The following is an 11,472-nucleotide window of genomic DNA, read 5'->3' as shown; positions in this document are numbered from 1 at the left end:
CTCTGTGTCATAGAAGACAGAAGCTTCACTCCAAACACCTGTGCAAAAGGAAAGGAAGAAGAGGCCAAGGAGCAAACCCAAGGAGTTTCAATACAGTGATTTTTCTTTTTTAGTTTTAAGTTCCTTTGTTTCTCCAGGCCCTGAGAGCAAACTAATTGAGTTGGACTAGAAATCTTCTAGAAGGCCCTTCCAACATGCAGCACTTGTTCTGCAGTAACAGCAATAAGGAAGAATGGTTGTATTGAAGTATTTATTGAAGAGATGCTTCTGGGCTAATTTTCAAAACTCAGAATTTCCACTGCCTTTGAGAATGGTGTACCTACACACAGACATGAACTGATGTTTGCGCTAAACACATTTTTTTTCTCAACTTCAATTGTAATACACTGAAAATAAACACGGGGCGGGGAAATCTATACTCAATTTTATTATCTCAAACTGGTTTACACTCAATAATGAGATCTGATACACAATAAAATCCATATGTAGAAATCCTTTCAACGTAGTACAAATCGAAGCGTGACAAATAAGGCAAATGTGAAACAGGATTACTAAACATCACACAACGCTTTAGAAGGTTACAAAGCCTACACTACTTTACAAAAATTTCACAAACTGCACCGACATATCCACATTTAATTCTGCAAATCTAAAGAACAGTCCAAACATTTTACAACTATTTTGTATGCTAGTAACACTTCTGATACTTACTAGTATTTCAGATCCTACAAAAGCAGTTATAGAGTGATTTACTATCTAGAGTCTGCTTTGGTCTCTTCTTGCTCCATCATTTGGAACTGCTGTTTTTTTTGCTCTAGGGATGTATTTCTTTCAGAAACATTTTTACTTTTTTCACCAGAAGCACCACTGGATATTCTGCTACCATTACTTTTACTATGTACACTGCAATCAGAAAGTGAATGCAGACCAGTAATCAATTGCTTTGCTGAGTGATGTCCTTTTGCATGTTCATTTTGTTTGACTCTTCTCTCAGAGAATGTTGGAGTACTATTTTGAGGCTTATCCTCTTTACTTTGGTTAATTGTTTGAACTTCACTTTCTTTCCATGAGGCTGGCTGGTGTTTCTGCTCAGCAGACTGAAGCTGTTGTAGTTCTCTAGAAGCAGAGAAGGCATTATTCATAACCATCTGGGATGGACATGTGCCAGGAAGAGAAACTTGGAAGTCCCCAGCTCTGTCCTTAAACAAGAAATAAGGCAACTAAGGAAAAAAATCAAGTATTGCAACTGCTACATACTAAAATCTGTGTAGTAAAATAAATTCTTTACATAATAAAGATTTAGAGATAATAGAAAATGTCAGAAGCTTTATTACTATTATCTTTCAAAGTAATTAACAGAAGATTACTAGGTGATAACACAGAGAAGGCATATTAGTTTCACATCTGTCTTGAACTTTATACTACAGAAACATGCCACTTACACTGATGCAGACAAAGCTCCATCATGTCTGATACTCTGAAACGTGAGCAAGTCACTACACATTTGCTCATACTGCACAATGGTGTTGTCTCAATATTCTAGCCTACAATATCTATCTGCATCAACAATCCAAACTAACCAACAGTACGGGAAAAGTGTGAGAGCAGTGTGATAGCTGAAGGTTTTTGTAATCCATTTACCATGTATTCTTCAAACAAACCGTTAGTCTCAGGCTTCTAAATGTAGCTGAATTAGAAAAACAATGATTCTAAACAAACTGCATGAACAAATTAATGTCACAGTACAGTAACGACCATCAGCTGAAAACACTGTAGGAAGAATAACAAATGTCACAGAATTGCAGAATGTTAGGAGTTGGAAGAGACCCCTAAAGATCACCTAGCCCAATCCCCTTGCTAGAGCTAGATCACCTACAGTAAATCACATAAGAACGCATCCAGGAGGATTTTCAGTGCCTCCAGATATGGAGAGTTCACAACCCCTCTGGACAGCCTGTTCTAGTGCTCTGCTATCCTCAAAGGATTTTTTACTTGTGTGTAAGTGAAATCTCCCATGTTCCAGCTTGTGTCCACTGTCCTTTGTATCATTGCTGGACCCCACACCAAGGAGTCTAGCCCCATCATTCTGACACTTGCCCTTAAGTATTAATGAGATCCACCAGGCTAAACATACCTAATTCTCAGACTTCCCTCAAAAGATAGATGTCAAAAGAGCCTAATTTGAGAATTCATCTGTTGCTTCAAATAATTTTAGCAGACTCAAACTGCAAACCTAGAAATTGCTTTCCACACCATTTACAAAGCCCAGCACTCTGCCATCATGTTTTAGAAGCTGATGGTATTCTTGAGACAACTGGAACACTTTAACGGGGCAGACGCTGGGTAAAAGACTGCAGAATGATTCCTAGCATTACAGTTTCATCCACTGGGAAAAGACTGTAGACTGCCAGTATACTGATTTTTAATTGACTTGAAAAATGTGAGCCTGTTTTTTGCTTCCGTTGTGTGGAGCTTTTTAAAGCAACTTTATTATGTCTCTTGAAAAATCCAGAAGGTACTCTATTTATTGATTTCAGACCAAAAACTAAAATCTTATGTTGCTCATACTGCAAAAGTATAGTTGTGTGAAATTCATGGCATGGCCTATGTGGAAATCTAACAGAACTGGACATATACACTGCAGTTATTTAAAAGAAACCCCACTCTTTTCAATAGTCATACCGTCACACAAAGTTTCTACAAACCACTATGCACCATTATTAAATGTTTCTGAAAATCCCAGTTATGGTATTTTCCATTAATAATGGATATGTATCACTACTGGAATGCTGTATTTCAGAATAGCTAACAGCATAACCACCAACACTTTCAGTAACTCACAAAATACTATGGTCTTTTTTCTACAGGATCATTTAGGCTGGAAAAGACCTTTAAAATTATTGAACTGAGCCATTAACCCAACACTACAAAGTCAGCTGCTACACCATGTCTCAGCACCACATCAAAGTGGCTTTCAAATACCTTCATGGACAGTGACTCCACCACCACCCTAGCAGCCTGTTCCAGGGTTTGACGACTCTTTGGGGGATGGAATTGTTCTTACCGTCCAACGTAAACCTCCTTTGGCAAAACCTATCCTGCCACTTGCTACTTAGGAGAATTGACCAGCAACATCCTTGCTTCAATCTCAGGTGGTTGTAGATATTGATCATTGAGTTATTATCCGTACAGATACAGCTACAGCAAAAGACTGCAGTAACTTCACAGATCATTTGGCTTTCAACCAGATGGGGATACTAAGAAGTACATTAAATAGTATCAAGTACTTGCCACTAGCATTTCAGTATAAACTACAGACTTACTTTGCTATTCTGGGTATGTTCTTGTCTTTCTTCTTCAAAAGACTTCTCCTTCAGTATATTAGTAGGCTTACTGAGAGTGGAATTGACTTGTGGATGCCCCAAAAGACCAAAATCTGACTGGTCTATCCCAGCTAACACAGCAAGCTGTCCAAGTCTGTAAAATAAAAGTTCAATAGGAAATGACACAAAAAAATCCTACACAAAACATTCAGAAACAGAAGAAGAAAAATAATCTGTCTGAAACTTTAGTTTTTTCATTATTTTATGAGAATCTTACTAGAGCTTAGTAAAGATGAAAACAACTATATAAAGGCATTTTCCCATCTTTGCACAAATTAGCTTGTGTGCTCAAAACAGTCAGGTCTTCACCCAGTCTTACAAGGTTCATGAAATTTAAGAAAGATGTTGAGGTGCTTGAATGTGTCCAGAGAAGGGCAACAAGACTGGTGAGGGGGCTGGAGCACAAGCCCTGTGAGGAGAGGCTGAGGGACCTGGGGTTGTTCAGCCTGGAGGATGCTTGCTCTCTACAACTACCTGAAAGGAGGTTGTGGCCAGGTGGGGGTCGGTCTCTTCTGCCAGGCAACCAGTGGCAGAACAGGAGGACACAGCCTCAAGTTGTGCCAGGCCAGGTTTAGGCTGGATGTTAGGAAGAAGTTCTTCACAGAGGGAGTGACAGGCTATTGGAATGGGCTGCCCAGGGAGGTGGTCAAGTTGCCATCCCTGGAGGTGTTTAAAAAGAGGCTGGATGAGGCACTTAGTGCCATGGAAGAGTTAATTAGAAGGTGTTAGGTGATGGGCTAGACTCAAATGATCTTGAGGGTCTTTTCCAACCTGATTAATTCTGTTATTCTGTGGTTAAGAATGAAGTTTGCCTAGTTAGCACTGCTCTCAGGGTAGGATGCTGGCAAACAGATTCCATTAAGTAGAACAAAGATTAAGACTCTTATCATTCAAGCAGGAAATTGAGTTACATCTCACAAAGTAGCATAATCTCTAAAGGCCAAATCTAACTACATGCTTCACAAATAAGAGTCATTTTGTTTCACCTGCCAGCTTACAAGTTAGCAAACCTGCCACTTGGGCATTTTAAGTCTCAATAAGAACCCATCAATGTGATAGCAGGAGGAAGGAAGGGTATATAAAATGTTTTGTATTTTTCTCTGAACATGCAGAGCTGACTAAATATTATCTTCCTATCATTCCTTTGTTCTCCTGGATGAGCTGTGCCTGTCTACAAAAGCTCTGCAAAACAGGTTTCAGAACTAAAAATCAAATTCTTTGACAGTGGGAAGGAGGAATCATCCTCTGGGAAGCTGCAAGTAGAGCCTTGTAGCAAAGTTTAATCAATATACTCTAAAATATTTCAAATACTAATTAATCCAGAAATTTAGTGGAGAGTTCACAGAATTGTCAAGGTTGAAAGGGACCTCAAGAATCATCTAGTTCCAACTCCCCTGCCATGGGCAGAGACACCATACACTACATCATGTTGCGCAGAGCCATATCCAGCCTGGCCTTAAAAACTTCCAGGGATGAGGATTTCACAACCTCCCTGGGCAACCTGTTCCAGTGTCTCACCTCATGGTGAAGAGCTTTCTCCTAACATCCAATCTGAATCTACCCACTTCTAATTTTTCTTCATTCCCCCTAGCCTTATCACTACCTGACATCCTAAAAATCCCTCACCAGCTTTCTTGTAAGCCCCTGAAGGCCACAATAAGGTCTCTTCGGAGTCATCTCTTCTCCAGACTGAACAACCACAACTCTCTCATTATGTCTCCATAGCTGAGGTGCTCCAGCCCTCTTGATCATCCTTATGGCCCTTCTCTGGACATGCTCCAGCATGTCCATAATTTCCTGTATTAAGGGCTCCAGAACTGGATGCAATACTCAAAGTGGGGTCTCCCCAGAGTGGAGTAGAGGGGGAGAATCACCTCCCTCAACCTGCTGACCACACTTCTCTTGATGCAGCCCAGGACAGGATTCACCCACTTAGATGTCTCCACTTCAGCTAGTAAAAGGAAGCCCAAGGCAATAGGACACCTTCTGAAGACAGTTCAACTACATCTCGTATCATGAGAATGTTAAGAGCCACAGGTAATCCAATGAAAGGAAGCTCTCTTCTCTTTTGTTCTTGCCTCTTTGAAAAGACAACACAGCATGTACATGGTTAATTTTTCTTTCTTTGCTCTTTGCAAGCACAGTCCTACAGACTGGGTAGGGAGAAAGCAGCATAGTTCACTGGAAAGAATTTCAGAAACAGAGCTCAGTAGAAAGACTAAGACTTCAGTAAAATGAAAACCTACCCAGCATCCTTAAGTAGGTCTAGAAAAGCATGAAACTTTTGGAAAGAGTTCTCAATGCTGCCTAGAACACTTTCATCTTCCAGAATCATGCTGGTCATTGACTGTGCATGAAGAGCCTCAGACAGAGAGATATTCAGATTTCTTAATCCTGCATTTTCATTTTCCAGCTATGGGAAAAAAAAGGTAAGGGGGGAAAAAAGGTAATTTATATAATTATCAGTTAAAAAAAAAACAAACCAACCTGAAACCCAAACCCAACCTCATCTTTGCAACAACGAGAAATATTCAAAGTAACTCCTATAACTTGCACAGAGGTTCCCCTAATACTTAAAATATTCAGGGCACTGTTAGGGTGCATTGAGCTCTGTGTAGGCTTATGTATCTGTAGAGGCAGCTCTGTGCTGCCATAGTGGAACTGCCACAAGCACTTGAAACTGCTGCCTCAGCATTGTCTTCAGTCTGTTGCAGAGCAAGTACAGACACAGAACTATCTTTCATAATCACGTGAATGTGGGGAAGGCTGTGGATGTAGTCTACCTGGATTTCAGCAAAGCCTTTGACACTGTCTGCCACAACAAGCTCCTGGCAAAGCTGGCAGCTCATGGTTTGGACAGATTCACTCTGAAATGGGTCAAGAAGTGGCTGGAGGGCTTTGCCCAGAGAGTGGTGGTGAATGGTGCCACATCCAGTTGGCAGCCAGTCACTAGTGGTGTTTCCCATGGATCAGTGCTGGGCTCAACCCTGTTCAATACCTTCACTAAGGATCTGGACGAGATTGAGTCCAGTATTAGTAAGTTTGCAGATGACACCAAGCTAGGAGCAGGTGTTAATCTGTTGGAAGGTAGGAGAGCCCTGCAGAGGGACCTGGACAGGCTGGATTGGTGGGCAGAGGCCAATGGGATGAGATTTAACAAGGCCAAGTGCAGGGTGCTACACTTTGGCCACAACAACTCCAAGCAGCACTACAGGCTGGGCATAGACTGGCTGGAGAACAGCCAGTTGGAAACGGACATGGGTGTACTAGTAGACAGTAGGCTGAAGATGAGCCAGCAATGTGTCCAGGGGGCCAGGAGAGCCAATGGCATCCTGGCCTGCATCAGGAACAGTGTGGCCAGTAGGACAAGGGAGATTATTCTGCCCCTGAAGTCACCACTGGTCAGGCCACACCTTGACTACTGTGTCCAGTTCTGGGCTCCTCAATTCAAGAGACATGTTGAGGTGCTGGAACATGTCCAGAGAAGGGCAACAAAGCTGGTGAGAGGCCTGGAACACAAAACCTATGTGGAGAGGCTGAGGGAGCTGGGGTTGTTTAGCCTGGAGAAGAGGAGGCTCAGGGGGGACCTCATTGCTGTCTACAACTACCTGAAGGGAGGCTGTAGCCAGGTGAGGGTTGGTTTCTTCTCCCAGGCACCCAGCAGCAGAACAAGGGGACACAGTCTCAATTTGTGCCAGGGGAGGTATAGGCTGGATGTTAGGAGGAAGTTCTTCACAGAGAGAGTGATTTGCCATTGGAATGGGCTGCCATCCCTGGAGGTGTTCAAGAAGAGACTGGATGAGGCACTTAGTGTCATTGTCTATTTGATTGGATAGGGCTAGGTGCTAGTTTGGACTGGATGATCTAGGAGGTCTCTTCCAATCTGGCTGATTCTATGATTTTATGTTATTCTGCAGTTATTGTATGACACATTATACTCAAAATTTTATTTTACTAGTAAATAATCCTAACAAAGGCCAATGCTCTCCTTATATTCACCCCTTTGCATCAGTGAAAATATGTATTTCTTTCCTGAGCCGTGTATCCCAAAATTCAAAGTACAGTATGATCTGATTTTTCTCCATATTGAACATGAATGAAGTCAATGACTAAGGGTAAGTTGAATGATTCCTGTTGGATATGCAGAGTTTTGTGTTTGAGGGAAACACCAACTCAGACCCCCATTTAAGATTACAGCTATGCAATCACTGCTACTAGAGGCTTTCCTCCTTTCATTTTTTCTGAAAGGACAAAGAATTCTAGCTCTGTAGCTATTAGGCTAGCATCAAGATGAAACATTTTAGAGATTACTGCTGCTTAGTTTACTCCTTCTCCTGAGACAAGGGCCAGTCTAGGATGACAGAGAAAGATTTCTTGCAGTGTGTATTTAACCTAAAAAAACAAATTTAAGTGTTCAACCAACAGATATGCAGCACAAGCCATGAGTGGACTGCACATGACAGGAGGATGGACCTGGATGTGTTGGAGGACCACAAAGAACTTTCTAGAGTGCAGAGTCCTTTATTTTTTATCTGCACACTGTACTGTGGCTTCCTACCTGTTGCTCAAGCCACAAAGAATACCACCAGTTCCATTCCACTCCAGATCACATCTAAGAATCAATTCATTTGATTATACTATCTTATACTCAAGTCAATTACAAGAAACTCTGCTTCTGTATGAAAAAAGGATCTTTCCAGCTCAGCAACAGCGGACAAGTGAAAACAGACCTCACAATTTAACTGTGACAAGTTGTTAGTTTAGTTCTGCCATAACATGAAACTGTGCTTCACAACAACTGACAGCCATGATCAGAAACTACACAGAAAATCACCCAATGTTTTTATTATAACTAAAAGGAATCAAAGGAACAGATTAAGCCACATTAAACAACACTTGCAGTAAACAGCTTTTCAGTGCATATCATGACAAAAGGTGGAAGACCTTAAAGAACTCTCCTTCTGCTGCATACTGCAAACAGATTTAATCACTTTCTCAAGAAAAACAAACATCAGGATGCCCCAAATCATTAGCAATACACTATATGAATGAAACACATTGAAAGAGCAGCCTGATCCAGAGTTCAAGGCTCTGGAATAGGATCAGGAGAACAAATGTACATTACTAAACACAGATTTCATCACCACCCTTAGGCTAGTAAATGATCCCTGTGACTTTGAGCTCAAACTCTGTAAGCTACCATATTAGAGATTATTGATAATTACTCCTAATGAAGCAAGTGGATAGTTAGATTGGTGCCTCCTTTAGAAGTAACAATAAGATTAACAGTTAAGTATCTGGTTTTATATATCTGAGTTTAACCTGTCATTACCTTCATTATCCGTTCCTCAGCCATTACTCTGGCCCTTTGCTCTTCTTTTAATTTTTCCATGCAGCCTTCCAGTTCCAACTGTCATAACACAGATAAACTAAATGTCAGATCAACATGCAGTAACATGCAAAAAATTGAATGTGTCCAACTTACAACTACCAAATGGCATTACAAGCAGTAACTTATCTTCCACAAAAAAAAAAAAAAATTACAGGCCAGTACATCACTCCAGGATGCAGAAAATTAACACAGAATGTGTGAAAACAGCAGGACCTAGAAATCCCCTTACAGACACAGAAGCACAGCATGGAAAGTAGTGGCAATGATAGTCTATGGTCATAATATTCTATGTCTTCAACTTGACATGTAAACTAGAATTCTGTAAGATAGCTTTAAATATCAGTCATGAGTACCACAGACTTGAAGAATTCCTACAGTTCCATTTATAGTATTTGAGCATGTTAATGTATGTACATGTATTTTAAAGTTTCTAGGGATTAGTGGTTTTGGCAAGAAAATGTACTTCAGAAACTTTGTTTCTGTAGTATTTTTGACATGGACAGATTTTAGACAATTCTAAAGGTAATCTCGAACTGTCAGTTTGTATTTCCAAAGGCCAGAGTCTTAGAAAATAGTTATCAAGATTGTTTTTATACATATATAAATAAAAATTTCGAGGTTTTATTTACAAACTTGGTTTACCACACTGCAGATATCCATAGTATTCGATGTTTATGGGATGACTTTACAAACACACTGCAGCTGCACCTCCTCATAAGCAGTATGAAAAGCCTACATTTAGAAGCAAGATGCTTTGCACCTGTGCAAACATTTCTGTTACCATTAAATTACAAGTATACATAGATTTTATTCTTTAAAATGCTTTTAAGAACATCACTAGCTTACACAACCTTTGTGCAGAAAAAAAAAATCAACCACAGAGATAGATATACATACAAGGTGCATGACTTAAAGCAGCATGGTCAAGAAACACAGCACTGACAGCCTTCAAGATGAATAGTAAAGTTATCTGTTGCCCTCAGAAGTACCCTAAGCAACATGGCTACTTAACACTAGACAGAGATATGAAACTGAAATCAGGAAACTAAAAAGACAAAATGCAGAAGTTATCAGCCATTGTTCTCTACTTGGTTACACTACTTCCCTTATTTTTCAAAAATCCTTACAGTGCAATCTCTGCTGCTACAGAATGACAGAACAAGGGGCAATGGCTGGAGGAAAAAAAAATTTCACTGTGAGGGTGACAGAACCCTGGAACAGGCTGCCCTGGGGAGATGTGGAGTCTCCTTCTCTGGAGATATTCAGCCTCCCCCCTGGATTCATTCCTGTGTGATCTGCTCCAGGTGACCCTGCTCTGTCACGGCAGTACTGGACAATCCTTCAAGGTCCCTTGCAATCCCTAAGATTCTGTGATTCTGTAAGTGACATAGTATTCATGTGTAGAGGGGTTACCCTACTACTACACTTAAGCTGAAGTTCACCATCTATAGCATTAGTTCAAATTTCAAAATCTGAGTTTTTTTCCTCAACTACATTCTTCATCAGAGGGCATTCTGACATTTCAGATTCCTCATGTTACAAGGGCAGAATTTAAGTGAAAAATAAGTGCCTTTTTTGGCCAAGGGACTTGAAAAAGGAAAACACAACTAATGTTACTTCAGTAAGTAGTATGCTTAAAGCCCCTCTCTGAGCAGAAGGATGCAGGGAAGTTCTCATTACTAAACTGAAAGTCTGCTCATTCTGTCACATCAAAGGACGTCTGGAAAGCTTTCTTGGCATAGTGGTAGTTTAAGGAGTCAACATCTCTTACTGCTTATTCCCACAACAATCCCATCATTGTTCTACAACTGGTTGTCCTACCTGACTGAAAGGCTGTGTCAAGTCCTGCTATACCCAAATACACTGGATTACTTTTTTTAGCTCCTGCAGTCATCTCCCACATCAATCAGCCCCAATGTATGGAAGTTTTAATGACATAAGATCAACTAACATAGATAAAAAGGGTCCTTCGCTTTCCCTCTCACATTATCAGCAATCAACTTCCACCACTTACTGCCCTCTAGCTCCAGAACACACCCAATTACAGATGTCAATACGAGTCATTAACTGACTGAAAACTAAACCTGGAAACCACACAATCACAGTATGATTGAGGTGGGAAGAGACCTCTAGAGGTCACCTGGTCCAACCTCTTACTCAAACAGAGCCACCTAAACAATCTGCCCAGGACCACGTCTAGATGTTTCTTTAATCTCTTTAAAGACACAGTGTGGCCGTTTGAGCTGATCCTCTAGCTCAGACATAGAGGAAAGATGAACATTCCAGGGATAGGCCACATAATGTCAACAATAGATAAATTAATATAATTTCATTGGAGCATCAAGAACTTAATGTCTAGAAGCACAGCTTGTTCTCTCCTTCTCCCGCTGGCTTCTGCTGCTGCAGCTTCACCTATCTTCCCCGGCTGCTGTTTTGGCTACTGCTGCTTCTGCTGCTTCTGCTGCTTCGCTGCCGCTTGACCCCTCCCCCATCTCCCTCAAGGTTATTGTATTGGGGTTTTTTTCTTCCTTCTCTAGTTATTCTATCTCTTTGCATTGTTATACTTATACTATTAGAAATACAATTTCATCTTTCCCTGACTTTCAAAAAAGGGGTCTGTGTTGTGGTGAATTTATTTCTCCCCGGGGGAGGGATCAGCCCGAACCGGGGACATTGATTTTGGCACTTTTCCAAACG

At 40.8% G+C, this 11,472-nt stretch overlaps 1 protein-coding gene across 2 annotated transcripts in view; it reads right to left on the bottom strand.

Annotated features, from left to right (window-relative positions):
• Positions 1–407: 407 nt before the first annotated feature.
• The window catches only part of CEP78 (centrosomal protein 78), a 39,693-nt gene continuing 28,628 nt past the window's right edge, over positions 408–11,472 (bottom strand). The window contains exons 14-17 of one of the 2 annotated variants that reach the window (XM_064139944.1): positions 8,716–8,793; positions 5,630–5,796; positions 3,324–3,477; positions 408–1,220 (exon numbers count right to left, since the gene is read on the bottom strand). In XM_064139944.1, the coding sequence (XP_063996014.1) occupies positions 753–1,220; positions 3,324–3,477; positions 5,630–5,796; positions 8,716–8,793 (867 nt within the window). In that variant the 3' untranslated portion in view covers positions 408–752. The remainder of the gene's footprint in view (positions 1,221–3,323; positions 3,478–5,629; positions 5,797–8,715; positions 8,794–11,472) is intronic. The other variant, XM_064139945.1, reaches the window with a different exon arrangement.

The sequence above is a fragment of the Pogoniulus pusillus genome, chromosome Z, assembly GCF_015220805.1.
Source record: "Pogoniulus pusillus isolate bPogPus1 chromosome Z, bPogPus1.pri, whole genome shotgun sequence".
In the NCBI taxonomy this organism is placed as follows: domain Eukaryota; kingdom Metazoa; phylum Chordata; class Aves; order Piciformes; family Lybiidae; genus Pogoniulus; species Pogoniulus pusillus.
The sequence above is the reverse complement of the archived record's forward strand: the minus strand, read 5'-3'. Positions and strand labels throughout refer to the sequence as shown.